The sequence below is a fragment of the Bos javanicus genome, chromosome 26 (genome assembly GCF_032452875.1).
Source record: "Bos javanicus breed banteng chromosome 26, ARS-OSU_banteng_1.0, whole genome shotgun sequence".
Lineage (NCBI taxonomy): Eukaryota > Metazoa > Chordata > Mammalia > Artiodactyla > Bovidae > Bos > Bos javanicus.
In genome coordinates, this window is record NC_083893.1 from 5,481,723 (window position 1) to 5,506,774 (window position 25,052).

At 37.5% G+C, this 25,052-nt stretch overlaps 1 protein-coding gene across 1 annotated transcript in view; it reads left to right on the forward strand.

Annotated features, from left to right (window-relative positions):
• The window catches only part of PCDH15 (protocadherin related 15), a 1,038,229-nt gene that overhangs the window by 880,133 nt on the left and 133,044 nt on the right, over positions 1-25,052 (forward strand). The window contains exons 24-25 of the mRNA XM_061402659.1: positions 1,399-1,508; positions 4,038-4,178. Coding sequence (XP_061258643.1) covers positions 1,399-1,508; positions 4,038-4,178 — 251 coding nt within the window. The remainder of the gene's footprint in view (positions 1-1,398; positions 1,509-4,037; positions 4,179-25,052) is intronic.

Consider the following 25,052-nt stretch of genomic DNA (forward strand, 5'->3'; position numbering starts at 1 on the left):
AATAGTTATTGACCATGCAGTGGAGAAGTGGACCACCATTAAGTGCTATAGCAGTTATCAGTAAGATAGGTCACTTTACATTTAGGTAATTTTAGCCTGCCAAATCTATGGAGTACAGTGGCAAAGAACATACTATTTTGGACAAGATGTTCATGAAGGATTGTATGTAATTAATTTTTCATACTATATTGGTAGCTCAGAATTTGTTAGAAAAGGCTTCATTAAGTACAATATATAATTGTGTAATGTAATCTAGATTAGAAGAACTCAGAAGGTGGTGACAAAAAGGAAGGATAATATTGAAAGAGTAAGTACTGAAAGATGAAAGGCCTCATGAAAGAGTGACAGTAGGATTTATCTTATCAGTTTGAGAAAAGAGGCTAAATCTTTAGAAGTCAGATGGCTTGGATAGGTTGATTGGACTATAACAAGATTCAGAACTTTATGTTTAAGAATTTTCTTTTTTTTTTTTTTTGAAGCTAGATGATATAAATGTCTGTGAATTATGAGTGAGATTATTTTCATTGGTTTATGAAAATAAAGTTCTAATAGCCTAGTTGCAGTGACCAATATTGTAAAATAAAATGGAGTTTTGGAACATGAGATAGTATATTGTTGAAAACATATTTTTAAAATTAAGTATCATGAAAATGACTAAATACAGAATGAATAAAGAACAAGGTCCTACTATATAACACAGAGAACTATATTCCATATCCTGTAATAAATTCTAATGGAAAATAACAATGAAAAAGACTATATATGTATAATGAGTTACTTTTACATGTAGAAGAAGTTAACATAACATTGTAAATCAACTATAGTTCAATAAAATGTTTTAAATGGATAAAATTAAGTATCACTGTATGGGGTCATAATATGGTTAAGGTTAAGTAAAATAAGTGAAGTCAAAATAAATATTAATTTTATGATGTCATCCATTCAAATACTTTTAGGACAGTTAAAAATTTTATAGTAGAACAAGGATAAGGACTAGACTAGAAAGAAACTGAAGGTTGTTTGCTTAAATATGCTAATATTACCAACATAAAAGCCATATTTTTCTTCAGCAACTTGAGATAGCAAGTTGTGTCTACCTATTGCATTCTATTCAGGACTTTTTTCAGAGACAAGCAAAATGAATTTTGTACAGTTTTTTGGAGATGCTGAAGCAGTAATGTACAGATGACAAGACATTCTTAATGAAGAACACTTGCATAATTTTGAACACAATTTGTTAGGCCTAGGGTCTGAATGCAGTATTTTGTTGAAAATTTCAAAAATAGTACTATTCAAATAATAACAAACACAAAATTAACATATTATATTATTAAATACAAAGCTCCATCATGAGGAAATGGACAATAAAAATAAGTTATCTTCTCTTACACCCTGCAGACCTCCTCCAGTAAGTGAACTTGCAACCAGAGGGACTATGGTGGGTGTAATTTCTGCTGCAGCCATCAATCAGAGCATTGTATACTCCATTGTTGCAGGAAATGAAGAGGGTGAGTATATGTTTAGTCAAATGGCAATCCATTCCAGCATTCTTGCCTAGAGAATTCCATGGACAGAGAAGACTGGTAAGCTACACTCTATGGGGTTGCACGGAGTTGAATACAACTGAGTGACTAACACTTTTCATCATAAAACAATAAACTTAGATTTGGAATAAATTTCAGATTTCATTACTGTTTATCTTTCTAGTAAGCTGTGTCTAACTTAAATGTAATTATGTGTTAAATCTGATTGAAAATCCAGTTATATTGACACAGGCTATTAATTTCCATTAGGGAATACTCAATATCCAGTTCTGAAAGCCTTCACCTCCCCCTGATTTAGGGATATTTAATGACATTTATTCAAAAGTAATGCATATGTACTTTCAGCTTTTGGTCATAATCATTGCCTATAGTAGTCTTTTACCACTGTTCTGTGCCATCTGTAACCCATATCATACCTTCGCTAATCCTGAAGATATTTTAGGAACAAAAATAACTGTGGATGACCAAAGAGCCACATGCATGATAAAAGTCATGTGCATTTTGTGTGATTCCTCAGTAAAGCAAACATATAATCAACAGTTGTAAGTAAATAAATAGTTTGATTTTATCAACCAATCACTTTTCACAGAGAACAGATTGGCTTGCTAGCTTATGGGAATAAGTTTGTGACTCAGTTTTATATTAGCATATTGATTCTTTTTTTCCCTATTACCCACAGTTGGTTGTCCTCTGGTTTTCCCTTTTATGAGTTAAATGGCCCGGAATGTTGTAGGTGGTTAAAAGAAAAAAGCTAATATGTGTTTCATAAACACATGCATTTCAATATTAAATTAGGAGATGTTAATAATATTGTAAAGCAGTTTGCAAGGAAATTATGAAAGTGGTCTTCAACTTTTATAAATAAAAGTATTTCAACCATTACTAAAAGTTATTGTCCCTAAAGCAAGTGCTAAATATTGTACTTTTCTTATTGACTTTCTTTGTTTCATCTGTGCTGTTATGCTTCCTCCCTAAATATTACAGACTTTCCTTTTGCCTTAAACTTACATCTGACTGAAGCTATGGTTTTCACAATTTGTTCTTATGACTTTTCTCTATGATTTTATTTGTTCTCTTCCTTGAATATAGACAGGTGGTTCTAATTATTACCCTCACTCCACCACAATGATTATTTTTACATTTAATTCATTTGCTTGTCAATTTAGTCTACTAATCCTATTGAGCATTGATCATGTACTCAGTACCTTCCAGCAATTAAGGAGAAAGAAGTGAACAAAATAGTCTCAGTGGTAAAGAATCTGTCTGCAATGCAGGAGATGCAGCAGGAGCCAAAGTTTTGATCCCTGGGTTGGGAAAATCCCCTGGAGAAGAAAATGGCAACCCACTCCAGTATTCTTGCCTGGAAAATTCCATGGACAGAAGAGCCTGGTGAGCTGCAGTCCATGGGGTTGCAGAGCAGGACACAACTGAGTATACACATCATCATCATCACTGTAGACTTTAACAATCCAACAAGAGGAGCTGGACGATAATAATGATCAAGCTAATGAATATAGAGTATTTAGGCAGTTATAAATGCTGTAGAGAAAACCAAAGTGAGGAAAAGACAGAGTGAAAGAGGTAGGATATTATAAAGTTTGCCAATGTGCTCTGCTCATCACTCAAATCTGTATGATCAAATTTATTCTAAAAAGTAAACTTCAAGGTCAAATATTTTAAGCTATTTAAAATAATAAATAATATTTTAAAATAACTAACATATTAAATTATGTTTGTTCCCTCGTGTTCTTGCTGCTGCTGCTGCTGCTAAGTTGCTTTGGTCGTGTCTGACTTTGTGCGACCCCATAGACGGCAGCCCACCAGGCTCCCCCGTCCCTGGGATTCTCCAGGCCAGAACACTGGAGTGGGTTGCCATTTCCTTCTCCAATGCACGAAAGTGAAAAGTGAAAGTGAAGTCTCTCAGTTGGGTCCGACCCTCATCGACCCCATGGACTGCAGCCCACCAGGCTCCTCTTTCCATGGGATTTTCCAGGCAAGAGTACTGGAGTGGGGTCCCAGTTCCCTTGTGTTCTTAGCAGAACATTAAATCTGCAGGATAATAAGATATATTAAATCATAAAAAATATAATAATCCAATAGCATCATGAAATACTTGATTAAACAAAATTAAGTGGATTTCTTTAAAACAAGGTTTCTAGAAGCATTTGCTATAGTAGAAGATAATGTGTATCTATGGTGAGGAATTCAGTATACGTTGTTTCACAGACTTAATTGACCAGAGAAACATCAGTTTCCAGGACAAATGCAAAAAAAAAAAAAACAAAAAAACCTGGAATTTCAAATCATGCATTTAGGGAAACACTGATGTTGATAATTTCTAGAGCTGAAACAGAGTTTCCCAAAGCCTTAATTTGGTCACTTTGATGTGTTACTCTTATTATATGTGTTTTTAAAATCACAGTGATCTTTAAAGAGAATTATTTCCCCTTATAGTATGAAGAGAGTGACAAAGGAATTGTATTTTGATTCTAGATAAGTTTGGAATCAATAACATCACAGGAGTAATCTACGTGAATGCCCCTCTGGATTATGAAACAAGGACAAGCTATGTACTTCGAGTTCAAGCTGATTCCCTGGAAGTGGTCCTCGCCAATCTCCGAGTTCCTTCAAAAAGTAAGTTGTGTTACTTAAGAATTTTACGAGAATTATGGTGTTTTTACTTATTTTCTAACCAAATACAAATATCTAAAATACAATCCTCAGTGGAGATTGCAGAACATTCATTATCACTTGAAGATGATTGCTCATTCACTTTAAGAATTGACACATGGCCATTCAGCCTCCCCCACTGGTTCAGAAGTAAAGCATCCACCTACTGATGCAGCGATCGCTGGGTTGGGAAGATCCCCTGGAGAAAAAAATGGCAACCCACTCCAGTATTCTTGCCTGGAAAAATCCCATGGACAGAGGAGCGGGGTGGGCTATAGTCTATGGGATTGCGAAGAGTTGAATACGACTTAGCCACTAAAAAACAACAGTATGGCAATGCAGAGAATGATTTCATAATCCTTAAAGTCAAGGTAATAACACAATATTTTCAATTTTTTTGTACAATTTTATTGAAATGCTATCATTGCCAGTATATGTTTCATTAAAAAAAAAATCACACTGTGAAGGCTAACCCCTTGGAGTGTATATTTTTAATGGGAACAGGATTACTATACATTCCCTGAATTGTGTGGCTTCTGGTACTTTGTATTTTCTGAGAGCAGAGGGAAATGCATCTCAAAAAGAATGACTAACATTTATTATAATTTATACATGGCATTATATTTAATTCACATCCATTTCTAGGAAATGAGATTTATTATTCCCATTTTACAAAGACAAGAAAAGGTTAAGTGATTTTTTAAAAAATGTCGCTGTCAGTAAATGAAAAGTGGGAGATTTAAGCTATCTTTAGACTCCAAAATCTTTCTTCAGCATTTCAGTGTAATATAGTTTATATATACAGAAAACTGAGTAAAAGCCAATTTATGAAGAGGACCAGCATAGATTCTGAGAGATGTTACTGATAATAGAATAGGATGGTGAGGAGAGAATACATGAAGTGCTGTAACTATAATCAAGACACATGGCTCGACAAAGGACCTTTTTCTCAAATTTTAAACTTATTTATAGCAACAATTCCTTTGTTAAGTGCTTACTATGTGCCCAGAGCTGTAAGCAAGGAGTGTTAGTTGCTTAGTCATGTCCAACTCTTTCTGACCCCATGGGCTGTAGCCTGCCAGGCTCCTCTGTCCATGGAATTCTCCAGGCAAGAATACTGGAGTGGGTTGCTGTTTCCTTCTCCAAGGGATCTTCTAGACCCAGGGATCAAACCCGGGTCTCCTGCATTGCAGGCAATTACCATCTGAGACACCAGGGAAGCCCAATAATGGGATAAACACTGTTCTTTTCCATTGATTGATATTATACATCTTTGCAAGTTAAACAATCCATCTTTTTGTTGCTTAACATTATCATATGTCAACTATTATAAAGAATGGGAAAATTTTTTAGACCCCAGAGAAACCAAGAAAACCATATTTAATTTAACCACTAGCAGATACATGCCCAGAGAAGGTATAAAGTACAAAACAGGTAATAAAATATTTACATTTTACTCTGAGCCCACTTGTGGACATCTTCTCACAACATTCCATCAGTCAGCATCTTAAGAGAGGAAAGAGGCAGCAGGAAGAGACTCTGAGACAGGGCAAGAGTACTCATATGAGTGCCAGATAGAGAGAGAGCACCCCAGCAATGTAAGAGAAAAGTGAACAAAGAGGGAGTAACAGCAAAAGATGTACTATAGAATGTTCTGCATCAGTTTGTAATTGAACAGATGTTCATAAAGTAATTCATTTATCTGTCCTTTTATCTCAAATCTCACTCACTGGTCTGATGTAGAGGCCTGCACAGTTGTTTGTCAAAGCACAACCAAATCATTGGAAACATCAGATTATATATAGTATGTCTTTGAAATTAAAGGCATTAAATGGTTTTCAGTGATTATTCATCACTAAATAAGTAAGTTGTTTAAAAATAGCAGTGCAGTTATTTGAGTTTTTAAAATCTTTAACTGGAGGCAATTGCATTTTTAGAAAATATAGAGAATGCCTCAAATTGTAATTGAATTGACTAAATCAGGAGTTGAAAGTTTAGAATAGTTCTAAATTACATAACATAAGCTGCCTATTGCAAATAAAAATAAATGTAAAAATTAATTGAACACCATCTATCATCTTTCTTTGAAAGAATTTAAGTTGCAGAACCTAGCATTTTGCAAGAAATAGGTCTGATTTCTAGGAATAAAAACATATTGATACTTTATATGTGAGTATAATAAACTAGTTCTCATTCCTGTAATTTAAATGGAAATCTGAGACTAATAGAAGTTTAGCTTATATACTCATGTATACTTATATGTGCCCTATATTCATGCAGAGTGAGACCAATTAGCAAATTCATGAATTATCCTCTCAGAAATGTGTGAAGCCTGAAAGCTAAATGTTACTTTAATGCCTAATGTTTTGAATATTGTTATTAACATTTCATGACTGACCTTTGTTTCTTGAGTCTGAAATATAAACCCAAGTAGTATTTCTAACACAGTTTCACTTATTAATAACTGTTAATGACCTATAATAAAACTCTGCTCATTTACTATGCAAATAATAAGAGCATTATGTAAATTGAGGTTAATTAATTCATCATTTAAAGGTTCATCTCTTCTTTAGATTCAACTACTCAATTATCTTTAGCTCTACTATGAATAAAGGTAATAAACAGAATAAATTTAATTTTGAAGTATTAAATTTCAAAAGAAGTATTTATTGTAATTTCTTTACTAAGAATTTATTAATGAAATACTTTTCAAAGTAAGCTTTACAACTATGCTGTAAAAGAATATAGTATTTAAATGCAAATTAATAAAGTACAAACATTTTTAGCTACATTTCCCAAGTTTGATATTAGTAGTGTTTAAAACATTTTAATCTTTCAGTAGGGAACTTTCAAACATAAATAAAATTGCAAACTATTATAATAAACCTCAACGTATCAACTTACCAACTTCTCTGAGTCTTAGGAAACCTTTCATTCATTGTCTCACACCATTATTTTGAAACAGGACAGAGACATAATAGTTCCTCTGTAAATATTTCAATATGTATCTCTTTAAGGTAAAAACTCTTAAAACTTAATCAGAATACCCTTATTACTCTCCCCAAATTGAAAAAGAAAAAAAAAAAATTCTCAATATCAAGAGATAGCCAAGTCTTGTTCTAATGCTTACTTCTACTTAGCATAATATACTTAGTTTCCTTTTAAAAAAAAACTACTGTTTTTATATTTTTTACTGTGATGCTTGTTTTATTTATTTCCTTTTCCCACACACCTAATTTGAAGTAATGGTGTTTTACCCCTATTAAAACCAATAGATAATCAATCATTTTGTTATCTATAGTTTATTCTCTAGCAGACTCCCCAGAGTAGGCTCACAAGAACACCATTTCCTGTGTTCTTGTGCATTAATCAAAGTTTGTCTGAGGCGCAAATAAAAAAAAAAGCGTGAGTGGCTCAGTCATGTCTGACTCTTTGCAACCCCATGGACTGTAACCTGTCAGGCTTCTCTGTCAATGGAATTCTCTAGGCAAGAATACTGGAGTGGGTAACCATTCCCTTCTCCAGGGAATCTTACTTACCCAGGGATTGAACCCAGGTCTCCTGCATTGTAGGCAGATTCTTTACTGTCTGAGCTGCCAGGGAAGAACAAGGCCCTAATAATTGAACCTAAATATAGCTAGATATAAAACCCTTGACTCATAGTTTCTTTCTTTGACTTAAATATTTCAATGCATTTTCTTCTTACATGAAGCACTACTGTCAGAAAGTATAATGACAAACTCTTTTTCTTTTCCAATGGGTGTTGGTCTTAGTTCTGAATTTCCAAATAATTTATTATTTTTTAATGTCCAATTGTGTTATTAGAATAGATTCTATACTGACAATTCTACTTTACTTCTGCATATATGTAGTATATCCATTCAAGTCTTACTTCAGGAAAGTTTTCTTGAATTCTTTATTTTATTATTTTTTTCTGTTTTAATAATTTGTTTTTCAATATGGAGTTGCCTATTATAAAAGTGATAAAACTTCTATATCACCTTCTCTCTAATCTCCTAAATATCTTCATTTTGTTTAGACTTTTTAAAGAAAACACTCTAATTTATGAGCTTTTGGATATGTTTTTCTTTCATAGCTCCTCTTTTTGTTTGTGAATTATTTTTGCATCTTTTTTAAAAATGCCTTTATCAATGAAAGTATGAGCCATGCTGTATAGAGCCATCCAAGGTGGAAGGGTCATGGTGGAGAGTTCTGACAAACGTGGTCCACTGGAGAAGGGAATGGCAAACCACTTCAGTATTCTTGCCTTGAGAACCCCATGAACGGAATGAAAAGGCAAAGAGTTAGGACATTTAAAGATGAATTCCCCAGGTTGGTAGGTGCCCAATATGCTACTGGAGATCAGTGGAGAAATAACTCCTGAAAGAATGAACAGACGTAGGCAAAGTAAAAACAACACCCAGTTGTGGATGTGACTGGTGATGGATGTAAACTCTGATGCTGTAAAGAGCAATATTGCATAGGAACCTGGAACTCCAGGTCCATGAATCAAGGCAAATAGGAAGTGGTCAAACAGGAGATGGCAAGAGTGAGCATCAACATTTCAGGAATCAGCGAACCAAAATGGATTGGAATAGGTGAATTTATCTCAGATGAACATTATATCTACTGCTGTGGGCAAGAATCCCTTAGAAGAAAAGGAGTAGCCATCATAGCCAATAAAAGAGTCTAAAATGCAGTACTTGGATGCAATATTAAAAAAGACAGAATGATCTCTGTTCATTTCCAAGTAACACCATTCAATATCATGGTAATCCAAGTCTATGCCCCCACCAGTAAAGCTGAAGGAGCTGAAGTTGAACAGTTCTATGAAGTCCCACAAGACCTTCTATAACTAACACCCAAAATAGATTTCCTTTTCATTCTAGGGGACTGGAATGCAAAAGTAGTAAGTCAAGAGATACCTGGCTGCTGCTGCTGCTGCTAAATCGCTTCAGTCATGTCCAACTCTGTGCGAACCCATAGACAGCAGCCCACCAGCCTCCTCCGTCCCTGGGATTCTCCAGAAAAGACACTGGAGTGTGTTGCCATTTCCTTCTCCAATGCATGCAAGTTAAAAGTGAAAGTAAAGTCGCTCAGTAGTGTCCGACTCCCAGTGACCCCATGGTCTGCAGCCTACCAGGCTCCTCCGTCCATGGGATTTTCCAGGCAAGAGTACTGGAGTGGGTCGCTAGTGCCTTCTGCAGAGATACCTGGAGTAACAGGCAAATTTAGCCTGTTAGATTGAAGCAGGGCAAAGGCTAATAGAATTTTGCCAAGAGAACACACTGGTCATAGCAAACACCCTCTTCTAAAAATATAAGAGAAGACTCTACACATAGACATCACCAGATGGTCAATAATGATATCAGACTGATTATATTCTTTGAAGCCAAAGATGGAGAAACTCTATACAGTCAGCAAAAAAAGACTGGGAGCTGACTGTGGTTCAAATCATGACTCCTTATTGCCCAATTCAGATGTAAATTGAAGAAAGTAGGAAAAACCACTAGACCATTCAGATATGACTTAAATCAAATCCCTTACTAGTATACAGTGGAAATGACAAATAAATTCAAGGGATTAGATCTGATTAGACAGAGTGCCTGAAGAACTATGGATGGAGGTTCCTGACATTGTACAGGAGGCAGTGATCAAGACCATCACCAAGAAAAAGAAATGCAAAAAGGCAAAATGATTGACTGAGGAGGCCTTACAAATAGCTATGAAAAGAAGCCAAAGGCAAAGGAGAAAGGGAAAGATATACCCATTTGAGTGCAGAGTTCCAAAGAATAGCAAGGAAAGATGATAAAGCCTTCCTCAGTGATCAATGCAAAGAAATAGGGAAAAACAATAGAATGGGAAAGACTAGAGTTCTCTTCAAGAAAATTAGAGATACCAAGGGAATATTTCATGCAAAGATGAGCACAATAAAGGACAGAAATGGTATGAACCTAACAGAAGCAGAAGGTATTAAGAGGAGGTGGCAAGAATACAAAGAAGAACTATATAAAAAAGATCTTCATGACCCAAATAATCATGATAATCACTTACTTAGAGCCAGACATCCTGGAATGTGAAGTCAAGTGGGCCGTAGGAAGTATCACTACAAAAAAAGCTAGTGGAGGTGATGAAATTCCAGTTGAGCTATTTCAAATCCTTAAAGATGATGTTGTGAAAGTGCTGCAAATATGCCAGCAAATTTGGAAATCTCAGCAGTGGCCACAGGACAGGAAAAGGTCAGTTTTCATTCCAGTCCCAAAGAAAGGCAATGCCAAAGAATGCTCAAACTACCACACAATTGCACTCATCTCACATGCTAGCAAAGCAATACTCAGAATTCTCCAGGCCATACTTCAACAGTACATGAACCGTGAACTTCCAGATGTTCAAGCTGGATTTAGAAAAGGCAGAGGAACCAGAGATCCAATTGTCAACATCTGTTGAATCATTGAAAAATCAAAACAGTTTGAGAAATACATCTATCTCTGCTCTATTGATTATGCCAAAGCCTTTGACTGGGTGGATCACAACAAACTGTGGGAAATTCTTTTTTTTTTTTTTTTATTCTTCCAATTTTATTTTATTTTTAAACTTTACATAATTGTATTAGTTTTGCCAAATATCAAAATGAATCTGCCACAGGTATACATGTGTTCCCCATCCCGAACCCTCCTCCCTCCTCCCTCCCCATACCATCCCTCTGGGCCGTCCCAGTGCACCGGCCCCAAGCATCCAGCATCATGCATCGAACCTGGACTGGCAACTCGTTTCCTACATGATATTTTACATGTTTCATTGCCATTCTCCCACATCTTCCCACCCTCTCCCTCTCCCACAGAGTCCATAAGACTGTTCTATACATCAGTGTCTCTTTTGCTGTCTCGTACACCAGGTTATTGTTACCATCTTTCTAAATTCCATATATATGCGCTAGTATACTGTATTGATGTTTTTCCTTCTGGCTTACTTCACTCTGTATAATAGGCTCCAGTTTCATCCACCTCATTAGAACTGATTCAAATGTATTCTTTTTAATGGCTGAGTAATACTCCATTGTGTATATGTACCACAGCTTTCTTATCCATTCATCTGCTGATGGACATCTAGGTTGCTTCCACGTCTTGGCTATTATAAACAGTGCTGCGATGAACATTGGGGTACACGTGTCTCTTTCCCTTCTGGTTTCCTCAGTGTGTATGCCCAGCAGTGGGGTTGCTGGATCATAAGGCAGTTCTATTTCCAGTTTTTTAAGGAATCTCCACACTGTTCTCCATAGTGGCTGTACTAGTTTGCATTCCCACCAACAGTGTAAGAGGGTTCCCTTTTCTCCACACCCTCTCCAGCATTTATTATTTGTAGACTTTTGGATCGCAGCCATTCTGACTGGTGTGAAATGGTACCTCATAGTGGTTTTGATACTGTGGGAAATTCTTAAAGAGATGGGAATACCAGACCACCTGACCTGCCTCCTGAGAAATCTGTATGCATGTCAAAAAGCAACAGTTAGAACTATACATGGAACAACAGACTGGTTTCCAATCAGAAAAGGAGTACGTCAAGGCTGTATATTGTCACCCTGATTATTTAACATATATAGAGTACATCATGAGAAATGCTGGCCTGGAAGAAGCACAAACTGGAATCACAATTGCCAGGAAAAATATCAATAACTTCAGATATGCAGATAACACCACCTTTATGGCAGAAGGTGAAAAAGAACTAAAGAGCCTCCTGATGAAAGTGAAAGAGAAGAATGAAAAAGTTGGCTTAAAACTAAACATTCCAAAAACTAAGATCATGGCATCTAGTCCTATCATTTCATGGCAGATAGATGGGGAAACAGTGGAAACAGTAACAGACTTTAGTTTTTTGGCTCCAAAATCACTGCAGATGGTGACAGCAACCATGAAATTAAAAGACGCTTACTCCTTGGAAGAAAAGTTATGAAAAACCTGGACAGCATATTAAAAAGCAGAGACATTAATTTGCCAACAAGGGTACATCTAATCATAGCTATGGCTTTTCCAGTAGTCATGTATGGATGTGAGAGTTGTACTCTCAAGAAAGCTGAGCACCAAAGAATTGATGCTTTTGAACAGTGGTGTTGGAGAAGACTCTTGAGAGTCCCTTGGACAGCAAGGCGATCCAACCAGGCCATCCTATAGGAAATCAGTCCTGAATATTCACTAGAAGGACTGATGCTGAAGCTGAAACTCCAATACTTTTGTCACCTGATGCAGAACTGACTCATTTGAAAAGACCCTGGTGCTGGGAAAGATTGAAGGTGGGTGGAGAAGGGGATGACAGAGGATGAGATGGTTGGATGGCATCACTGACTCAATGGACATGAGTTTGGGTAAACTCTGGGAGTTGGTGATTGACAGGGAGGCCTGGCAATCTGAAATCCCTGGGATCGCAAAGGATTGGACATGACTGTGAGACTGAACTGAACTGAAAAAATGCCTTTATATTTTAAGACCTATTAATTTGCTTTTACTTCTGTGTTTATTTATTTATTTTTTGTTACTATGATCTTTTTCTAATTTTTTTTAATTTTCTGTCTTTCTTTCTTTTATACTTTTCATCTTTTGGAATAATTTCAGGATAGCTTTCCTAATTTCCAGATCTAAAATACCTGTTTCAGTCATTTTCATAAATGTTAAAAATTGTTCTTCAGTTTGGAAGTCAGTTTGCTTTCTTCTGCACTCCCATTGAACTTGAAGACATTTCCCTTTCTTGCCCCCTACTGTGCCTGTTCTGCTCAATTTTTATTCTGCTTTCACCAATCTGTCCCTTTCTCCTAAGTGTGAAGTTTTGTACTGCTACTGTGTTCATAGAACTTATTAACTTCTCCACTTAGAGCATGCTTGTAACTTTGAGTTTCAACAGCTCTCAGGGCCATCAGAAACCCTTAGTCTTCTTTGAACTCCCTTAAAAGTAGTTTTTACCACACTTGCACACTTAATGTGCACACATCACACACTTAGTATAGAGATCTTGTTTCTGTCAGTTGTTTTCCTAGCAGCTCATATTCTGTGATGTGAGGGCTAGCTTGTTGTCTTATTTTGTAGATATTATCTGTGGACTTTGGATTTGATGTTCTATTACCCTACTTAAGCTTGGTAATGGAGATCAGATCAGATCAGATCAGTCACTCAGTCGTGTCCGACTCTTTGCAACCCCATGAATCGCAGCACGCCAGGCTTCCCTGTCCATCACCAACTCCCAGAGTTCACTGAGACTCACGTCCATTGAGTCAGTGATGCCATCCAGCCATCTCATCCTCTGTCGTCCCCTTCTCCTCCTGCCCCCAATCCCTCCCAGCATCAGGGTCTTTTCCAATGAATCAACTCTTCGCATGAGGTGGCCAAAGTACTGGAGTTTCAGCTTTAGCATCATGCCTTCCAAAGAAATCCCAGGGCTGGTCTCCTTCAGAATGGACTGGTTGGATCTCGTTGGTAATGGAGAGGAGATATTAAAGCAGGAGAATACTCACAAAAATAACTACAGGTGTTAATAATTCTGCCCACTATAGTTCTATCGGGTTTCCCCGATAGCTCAGTTGGTAAAGAATCCACCTGTAATGCAGGAGACCCCGGTTCCATTCATGGGTTGGGAAGATCCCCTGAAGAACATATAGGATACCCACTCCAATATTCTTGGGCTTCCCTTGTGCTCAGCTGGTAAAGAATCCACCTGCAATGTGGGAGACGTGGGTTTGACCTCTTCATTTGTAAGATACCCTGGAAAAGGGAAAGGCTACCCATTCCAGTATTCTGGCCTAGAGGATTTCATGGGCTGTATAATCCATGGGGTTGCAAAGAGTCAGATATGACTGAGCAACTTTCACTTTCATAGTTTTATGGATGTTTATAAAAGATAATAAACAAACATCTGGGTCAAAGGCAAGGACCCTGTTACCTTCAACAAAAGTATTAGCAGGAGTATCAGCGTAGGCAAATATAAAGGGAAGAAGTGCAAGCAGTGACAGATTTTAATATTCTTGGTCTCCGAAATCACTGCAGGCATGAAGTTAAAAGAGGCTTGCTCCTTGCCAGAAAAGCTCTGACAAATCTAGACAGTATATTAAAAAGCAGAGACATAACTTTGCCAACAGAAGTCTGTTAAGTCGAAGCTATGGTATTTCCAATAGTCATGTACGGTTGTGAGATCTGGATCACAAAAAAGACTGAGTGCTGAAGAGTTGATGTCTTCAAATTATGGTGCTGGAGAAGACTCTTGAGAGTCCCTTGGACTGCAAAGAGATCAAGCCAGTCAATCAAAATCTTCCTGAATGCGCATTGAAAGGACTGATGCTGAAGCTGAAGCTCCAATACTTAGGCCACATGATGTGAAGAGCCAACTCATTATAAAAGACCCAACTCATTGTAAAAGACCCTGATGCTTGGAAAGAATGAAGGCAGAAGGAGAAGGGGCAGCAGAGGATAGATGGTTAGATAGCATCATCAATTAATGGACATGAATTTCAGCAAACTCCAGGACATAGTGAAGGACAGAGGATCCTGACATGCTGAGGTTCATGAGGTCCCAAATAGTTGAACACGACTTAGTGACTCAACAACAACAAAAATAACAGCATGGCAATCAGTAAAGCAATGCAGCTCCCTAAGTTTCAAGCCTTAAGGTTACACTGTGTAGGGCCAGGTAAAACCTGCACATGAGTGGATTATAGGAAGGAACTTTGCTTAGAAGGCCTGACACTTTTATAAATAAGTGACAGCAAGTCTTTCTCAAAAGGGAGACATTCCTGCAAGACATTATGTCACTTTTTAAAATTGCCAATTGCATGGGATACTTTCTCCCAGTATTTGGCTCTGCAAATCTCTGTCTTTTATTAATGAGTAGGATTTGGGAATAGTCAAATATTACATTGTCACCTTAATCATATTCCTCAAATCCATAAATGCATATCTTAATCCAAGGATATTTGAAGTACTTGTTGACTCGGGGGAATCATTTTCACAGTCAATTAATATAAGAGAATTGGTACAATGCAGCCCTTTCAGGTCTTTGCACTGTGTTAACTCTTATCAAGTTTAGGGCTAAATTTTCCCTCAAATATTTTAGATTTGTCATCCAGGGCTTCTAGATACATTTTTCCCCATCTCTTACCTGCTAAATTTTATCTTTTACATTTCATTAATCTTCTCTGAAAGTAGTGGGCAATATAATAAATATACAATCAAATGAATGAATACAAGATGAATAAATAATCCAAATTAACAGAAAGCATTTGTTAAGGCGCAAATTCAACCAACTCTAGACTGTATAGTACTGTAGTATTTCCTATTATAAAATATCTATTGAAAAATAAGTGGACCCATGCAGTTCTGGCCCATGTTGTTCAAAGGTCAACTGTAATTGAAAAGCACTTCTTAAACTAAAGTTACAGCAGGAGACCACACCAATGATGAAAGTGCCTCAGTGACAAAGTCTGTTTTAAACACAGGTCTGATGGGTAACACGTGTATACCTGTGGCGGATTCATGTTGATGTATGGCAAAACCAATACAATATTGTAATTAACCTCCAATTAAAATAAATAAATGTATATTAAAAAAATAAACACAGGTCTGACCCAAAAGTGTTCAAACCATTTCTCAATAGTAATTAAGGAAAAAATTTCCTGCCTACCTTACCAATCTTTCCTCCTCAATCTCCAATAATAGGTGATGAATATTACAGTACTATACAGTCTAGAGCTGGTTGAATTTGCTCCTTAACAAATGCTTTCTGTTAATTGGATTATTTATTCCAATATGTTTCATAGTGTTAAAAAAAAAAACAACCGCTAGTAAATAGATGGGGTTTCTCTGGTAGCTCAGACAGTAAAGAATCTGCCTGCAATGCAGGAGACCTGAGTTCAATCCATAACTTGTGAAGATCCCCTGGAGAAAGGAGTAGGTGAAGAAGTAATTAATATAGAAATCTCTTGTCCAAAGGCAGGACACTTTCTAGGAGCTCATCTTAGCTAGGAAGGAAGAAAAAATTTTACCTTTAAAGGACTTTTTAAGTATTGATTAATATGTTAAACTAGAGAATTTTCTAAAAAAAAAACTTAATGTGATAATAGTACTTTCTATTAACTAAATTTGTGTCTTTTTTTAAATTATGCTATCTTGAGGTTTTATTCAACAGCAGGAAAAAGACCACCTCAAGTCAGCAGGATGAAAGGGAGAGCAGAAAAGAAAAAATAGGGTTTTAGAACTAAATTCTATATGTCCCTGTTAAACTCACCATTTAGGTAAGTTTGGAAAGCATAATGTAGCTGAAGAAATGTTTTTCTTTTACATTTATTGAGATATAATAGACATGTGCTCAGTCGCTCAGTCATGTCTTACTCTTTGTGGCCCCATGGACTGTAGCCCGACAGGCTTCTCTGTCCATGGAATTTTCCAGGCAAGAATATTAGAGTAGGGTACCATTTCCTACTACAAGGGATCTTCCCAACCCAGGAATCACACTTACATCTCTTGCATCTCCTGCATAGGCAGGCATATTCTTTACCACTAGTGCCATGTGAGAAGCCCGTAATGACATATCAGATCAGATCAGATCAGATCAGTTGCTCAGTCGTGTCCGACTCTTTGCAAACCCATGAATCGCAGCACGCCAGGCCCCCCTGTCCATCACCAACTCCCGGAGTTCAGTCAGACTCACGTCCATCAAGTCAGTGATGCCATCCAGCCATCTCATCCTCTGTCGTCCCCTTCTCCTCCTGCCCCCAATCCCTACCAGCATCAGAGTCTTTTCCAATGAGTCAACTCTTCGCATGAGGTAGCCAAAGTACTGGAGTTTCAGCTTTAGCATCATTCCTTCCAAAGAACACCCAGGGCTGATCTCCTTCAGAATGGACTGGTTGGATCTCCTTGCAGTCCAAGGGACTCTCAAGAGTCTTCTCCATATAGCACTATATAAATTCTCTATCTCCCTTGACCAACTCAATCTCTCCTGGGTCTTCAGGATGAAAGTTATTGGTTCCAAAGAGATTTCCAGGAGCCTATGTCCAGGAGAACTTTAACAGAATGTTATGTCAATATTTCTGCCACAAAGTGATTACCGTTTTTATCTTTATGTAAAACAAAAGCAATAATACATAATATGCAATTTTATTATAACAGAGTTTGATATATGGAATGCCACAACTGAAATGCAATTTTTCTTTTATAGTAAAATTGTAATTATCCTTAAGTCTGAAAGAAAAACTGTAGCTTTGTATAAATATATCATTGTGTTTTGATGCAATAACTAGCCTTTTAATCAGGAATAAATGACAGGACAATTAAGATAAACCTTAAACTAGTATTAAAACCACTCAAATGCTCTTGATTTCATTTTATGATTTTTCTTTAGGGTGCAAGATTATGTAATGTTTCATTTCCCTGCCTTTTCTGGTTCTAAACAGAAGGTCTATGACAATAATGCTAATGACTCTTTACTTATGATTGACTGACTTGCAAAAGCATTCCTCATATAACTTAGGTAACAACACTGAAGCATGTCACATGTTATTTTTTCAGTCCTAAAATCCCAGGTATGTTCAAGGCCTTGTATCTGTACTATAAATATATTACCAGAGTTTTGAAGCTGTATTCAGACTTTCTTCAAATTTAGAAACTACTATATGAAAATTAATGCCATAAATCCTTTATGTTATTTTTTCTCAAACACTGTAAGCATTTTATATAAATACACAGCTGAAACAATTATATTTTTAAAGAAACAACAATTTAACTGTTCAAGAAAATATTGAATTGTGAAAATAGCTTTGCTTGAAAATGTAATTTTAAAATGGTTATAGAATTTTAATACATTTCTGAAGCTAAGTGCACTGGGGCAGTGTTCTTCCATTAATCCCATAAGAGACTTGTTGAAATGATAACAAAGATATGCGGTCAAGTTTTCTGAATTAAAATGTAGGTTACATGTACTTATTCACATGTGTTTTGCATAAAAAGTCATGTTTCATGTGGAAAACATTTTACAATGCTTTTATTATCAATTTAGTAGTCTGAGAGTGCATAAAATTGTTCTTCTTAACTTACATCTATGGTTGAGTACCAGAACTTAAAGACAGGAGATATAATTTCCTTTCTTCATGAGAATGTCTGTTTAATTAATATAGTTCTTTTTTTTTTTTTTTGCTCTTTAAGTTTGAGTTTTAATTGGGATTGATCTGTATTTAAAGTGAGAGATCAAAAAAAAAATAAAATAAAGTGAGAGATCATCCACAAATACTTTTACAACCTCATATTCTATTTCTTGGAGCAACTCTCATTTGATTAATAAGGAATCTCCAAAACTATGCAACAGAAACTCATGCCTTTTGCTTCAAAACACCCCACATTTGAACAGACACAATCTAAGCCATAAAAATACAAATGAAACTATGCACAGAAGTAAAATCTGTCAAGTCATGTATATATGTCATAGAAATATCAATGTTTCCAGAATTGGAAACTTAAGAAGCCACTGTCTATATAATTTTAGTCATTTAGAATATGAGAAATAACACAGCATTATAAATCCACCATACTTCAATAAAAATTTAAAATGTGGGAAAATGTCAGAATTTGCAGCTAACCACATTGTATTCATTTTGTTTAGGAGTGGAGTTATTGGCCCTTGACATTCTGTTGTTATATAATTAAGATCAGGTCTTCTCTATAGGTTAAGTCAGCACAGCCTTTTTAATATTTTGCTAAAGATTTAAATAGCTATTATATTGATTTTACTTATTTCTATCTCATAAAAATGACATGTTCTATTCTGACAGCTTTAACAAAAAAACAAACTTATTGGTTGACTAACTTGAAGAGGAAAAAATAAAACTTGCCATCCATTAACTAGACAAAAGTAAATTCAGCATTATGTTTAAATGATAGAAAGAAATATGGAGGAGAGTATCACATAGGAAGATTGTAAATAGATTAAACTATCAGATGTTTTCAGTGTCTCAAGTTCTGTGGAATTCTCAATACTGCTTGGTCAGTCCTTCAGTTTAGTCGCTCAGTCGTGTCTGACTCTTTGCGACCCCATGGACCACAGCACACCAGGCCTTCCTATTCATCACCAACTCCCGGAGTTTACCCAAATTCATGTCCATCGTGTCGGTGATGCCATCCAACCATCTCATCCTCTGTCGTCCCCATCTCCTCTTGCCCTCAATCTTTCCCAGCATCAGCGTCTTTTCAAATGAGTCAGCTCTTCACATCAGGTGGCCAAAGTACTGGAGTTTTAGCTTCAACATCAGTCCTTCCAATGAACACTCAGGACTGATCTCCTTAAGGAGGGACTGGTTGGATCTCCTTGCAGTCCAAAGGACTCTCAAGAGTCTTCTCCAACACCACAGTTCAAAAGCATCAATCTTCAGTGCTCAGCTTTTTTTATAGTCCAACTCTCATGTCCATACATGACTACTGGAAAAACAGTAGCCTTGACTAGATGAACCTTTGTTGACAAAGTAATGTCTCTGCTTTTGAATATGCTATCTAGGTTGGTCACAACTTTCCTTCCAGGAGTACGTATCTTTTAATATCATGACTACAATCACCATCTACAGTGATTTTGGAGCCCCCACAAATAAGTCAGCCACTTTTTCCACTGTTTCCCCATCTATTTCCCATGAAGTGATGGGACTGGATACCATAATCTTAGTTTTCCTAATGTTGAACTTTAAGCGAACTTTTCCACACTCCTCTTTCACTTTCATCAAGAGGCTCTTAGTTCTTCTTCACTTTCTGCCATAAGAGTGGTGTCATCTGTATATCTGAGGTTATTGATAATTCTCCTGGCAATCTTGATTCCAGCTTGTGCTTCCTTCCACCCAGCACTTCTCATGATGTACTCTGCATAGAAGTTAAATAAGCAGGGTGACAATATACAGCCTTGATGCACTCCTTTTCCTATTTGGAACTAGTCTGTTGTTCCATGTCCAGTTATAACTATTGCTTCCTGACCTTCATACAGATTTCTCAAGAGGAAGGTCAGGTGATCTGGTATTTCCATCTCTTTCAGAATTTTCCACAGTTTATTGTGATTACACAGTCAAAGGCTTTGGCATAGTCAACAGAGCAGAAATAGAAGTATTTTCTGAAACTCTGTTGCTTTTTTGATGATCCAGTGGATGTTGGCAGTTTGTTCTCTGATTCCTCTGCCTTTTCTAAAACCAGCTTGAACATCTGGAAGTTTACGGTTCACATATTGTCAAAATCTGGTCTGGAGAATTTTGAGAATTACTGAACAGTATGAAAAGGCAAAATGATAGGATACTGAAAGCAAAACTCCCCAGGTCAATAGGTGCCCAGTATGCTACTGGAGATCAGTGGAGAAAAACTCCAGAAAGAATGAAGGGATAGGAGAAGGAAATGGCAACCCACTCCAGTATTCTTGCCTGGAGAATCCCAGGGATGGCGGAGCCTGGTGGGTGCCATCTGTGGGGTCGCACAGAGTCGGACACGACTGATGCGACATAGCAGCAGCAGCATGTTAATGTCTATAGCTGGGTTAAAATCATACTTTTAAAACTACTGTTAAAAGAGTGAGACTGCCTCTGTCACTGATGGGGTCTATGACTAGTTAATAAATCAGGAGATGAAACAACAACAACAAAAAAGAATGAAGGGATGGACCCAAAGCAGAAAGAATACCCAGCTGTGGATGTGACTGGTGATAGAAGCAAGGTCCGATGCTGTAAAGAGCAATATTGCATAGGAATCTGGAATGTCAGGTCCATGAATCAAGGCAAACTGCAAATGGTCAAACAAGAGATGGCAAGAGTGAATGTCGACATTCTAGGAATCAGCAAACTGAAATGGACTGGAATGGGTGAATTTAACTCAGATGACCATTATATCTACTACTGTGGGCAGGAATCCCTCTGAAGAAATGGAGTGGCCATCATGGTCAACAAAAGAGTCTGAAATGCAGTACTTGAATGCCATCTCAAAAATGACAGAATGATCTCTGTTTGTTTGCAAGGCAAACCATTCAATATCACAGTAATCCAAGTCTATGCCCCAACCAGTAACGCTGAAGAAGCTGAAGTAGAACGGTTCTATGAAGACCTATAAGACCTTTTAGAACTAAAACCCAAAAAAGATGTCCTTTTCATTATAGGGGACTGGAATACAAAAGTAGGAAGTCAAGAAACACCTGGAGTAACAGGCAAATTTGGCCTTGGAATATGGAATGAAGAAGGGCAAAGATTGATAGAGTTGTGCCAAGAAAATGCACTGGTCATAGCAAACACCCTCTTCCAACAACACAAGAGAAGACTCTGCACATGGACATCACCAGATGGTCAACACTGAAATCAGATTGATTATATTCTTTGCAGCCAAAGATGGAGAAGCTCTATACAGTCAGCAAAACCAAGACCAGGAGCTGACTGTGGCTCAGATCATGAACTCCTTATTGCCAAATTCAGACTGAAATTGAAGAAAGTAGGGAAAACCACTAGACCATTCAGGTCAGGTATGACCTAAATCAAATCCCTTATGATTATACAGTGGAAGTGAGAAATAGATTTAAGGGCCTAGATCTGACAGATAGAGTGCCTGATGAACTATGGAATGAGGTTCGTGACATTTTACAGAAGACAGGGATCAAGACCATTCCCATAGAAAAAAAAATGCAAAAAAGCAAAATGGCTGTCTGGGGAGGCCTTGCAAATAGCTGTGAAAAGAAGAGAAGTGAAAAGCAAAGGAGAAAAGGAAAGATATAAACATCTGAATGCAGAGTCCAAAGAATAGCAATAAGAGGTAAAAAAGCCTTCTTCAGCGATCAATGCAAAGAAATAGAGGAAAACAACAGAATGGGAAAACAACAGAATGGGAAAGACTAGGGATCTCTTCAAGGAAATCAGAGATACCAAAGGAACATTTCATGCAAAGATGAGCTTGATAAAGGACAGAAATGGTATGGACCTAACAGAAGCAGAAGATATTAAGAAGAGGTGGCAAGAATACACAAACTGTATAAAAAAGATCTTCACAACCCAGATAATCACAATGGTGTGATCACTGACCTAGAGCCAGACATCCTGGAATGTGAAGTCAAGTGGGCCTTAGAAAGCATCACTACGAACAAAGCTAGCGGAGGTGATGGAATTCCAGTTGAGCTATTCCAAAGCCTGAAAGATGATGCTGTGAAAGTGCTGCACTCAATATGCCAGCAAATTTGGAAAACTCATCAGTGGCCACAGGGCTGGAAAAGGTCAGTTTTCATTCCAATCCCAAAGAAAGGCAATGCCAAAGAATGCTCAAACTACCGCACAATTGCACTCATTTCACACACTAGTAAAGTAATGCTCAAAATTCTCCAAGTCAGGCTTCAGCAATATGTGAACCATGAACTTCCTGATGTTCAAGCTGGTTTTAGAAAAGACAGAGGAACCAGAGATCAAATTGCCAACATCTGCTGGATCATGGAAAAAGCAAGAGAGTTCCAGAAAAACATCTACTTCTGCTTTATTGACTATGCCAAAGCCTTTGGCTGTGTGGATCACAATAAACTGTGGAAAATTCTGAAAGAGATGGGAATACCAGACCACCTGACCTGCCTCTTGAGAAACATGTATGCAGGTCAGGAAGCAACAGTTAGAACTGGACATGGAACAACAGACTGGTTCCAAATAGGAAAAGAAGTTCGTCAAGGCTGTATACTGTCACCCTGTTTCTTTAACTTATGTGCAGAGTACATCATGAGAAATGCTGGGCTGGAAGAAGCACAAGCTGGAATCAAGATTGCCAAGAGAAATATCAATAACCTCAGATATGCAGATGACACCACCCTTATGGCAGAAAGTGAAGAGGAACTCAAAAGCCTCTTGATGAAAGTGAAAGTGGAGAGTGAGAAAGTTGGCTTAAAGCTCAACATTCAGAAAACGAAGATCATGGCATCCGGTCCCACCACTTCATGGGAAATAGATGGGGAAACAATGGAAACAGTGTCAGACTTTATTTTTCTGAGCTCCAAAATCACTGCAGATGGTGACTGCAGCCATGAAATTAAAAGACGCTTACTCCTTGGAAGGAAAGTTATGACCAACCTAGATAGTATATTCAAAAGCAGAGACATTACTTTGCCAACAAAGGTTCGCCTAGTCAAGGCTATGGTTTTTCCTGTGGTCATGTATGGATGTGAGAGTTGGACTGTGAAGAAGGCTGAGCACCAAAGAATTGATGCTTTTGTTGGAGAAGACTCTTGAGAGTCCCTTGGACTGCAAGGAGATCCAACCAGTCCATTCTGAAGGAGATCAGCCCTGGGATTTCTTTGGAAGGAACGATGCTAAAGCTGAATCTCCAGTACTTTGGCCACCTCATGCGAAGAGTTGACTCATTGGAAAAGACTCTGATGCTGGTAGGGATTGGGGGCAGGAGGAGAAGGGGATGGCAGAGGATGAGATGGCTGGATGGCATCACTGACTCGATGGACATGGGTCTGGGTGAACTGCAGGAGTTGGTGATGGACAGGGAGGCCTGGCATGCTGCGATTTATGGGGTTGCAAAGAGTCAGACACGACTAGTGACTGATCTGATCTGATCTGATCTGACTGAGATGACTCGTGAGATGAGTGCTATTGTGCAGTAGTTTGTGCATTGTTTGGCATTGCCTTTCTTTGGGATTGGAATGAAAACTGACCTTTTCCAGTACTGTGGCCACTGCTGAGTTTTCCAAATTTGCTGGCATGTTGAGTGCAGCCCTTTCACAGCATCAACTTTTGGGATTTGAAATAGCTCAACTGGAATTCCATCACCTCCACTAGCTTTATTCATAGTGATACTTCCTAAGGCCCACTTGACTTCATATTCCAGGATGTCTGACTCTAGGTGAGGTATCACTCTATCGTGATTATCTGGGTCATGAAGATCTTTTTTTTGTACAGTTCTTCTGTGTATTCTTCCCATCTCTTGAATGCCATCTCATGCCATATTGAAGAGATCTCTAATCTTTCCCATTCTATTATTTCTTTCTCTATTTCTTTCCACTGATTGCTGAGGAAGGCTTTCCTATCTCTCCTTACTATTCTTTGGAACTCTGCATTCAAATGGGTATATCTTTCCTTCTCTCCTTTGCTTTTTGCTTCTCTTCTTTTCACAGCTATTTGTAAGGCATCAGACAGCCATTTTGCTTTTTTTTTGCATTTCTTTTTCTTGGGGATGGTCTTGATCCCTGTCTCCTGTACAATATCATGAACCTCTGTCCACAGTTCATAAGGCACTGTGTCTATCAGATCTGATTCCTTAAATCTATTTCTCACTTCCACTGTATAATCATAAGGTATTTGATTTAGGTCATACCTGAATGGTCTAGTGGTTTTCCCCACTTTCTTCAATTTAAGTCTGAATTTGGCAATAAGGAGCTCATGATCTGAGCCACAGTCAGCTCCCAGTCTTGTTTTTGCTGACTGTATAGAGTTTCTCCATCTTTGACTGCAAAGAATATAATCAATCTGATTTCAGTGTTGGCCATCTGGTTATGTCCATGTGTAGAGTCTTCTTTTGTATTGTTGGAAGAGGGTGTTTGCTATGACCAGTGAGTTCTCTTGGCAAAACTCTATTAGCCTTTGTCTGGTTCCATTCTGTACTCTAAGGCCAAATTTGCCTGTTACTCCAAGTGTTTCTTGACTTGCTACTTTTGCATTCCAGTCCCCTATAATGAAAAGGACATCTTTTTTGGGGTGTTAGTTCTAAAAGGTCTTGTAGGTTTTCATAGATCTGTTCAACTTCAGCTTCTTCAACTTTACTGGTTGGGGCATAGACTTGGATTACCATGATACTGAATGGTGTGCCTTGGAAATGAACAGAGATC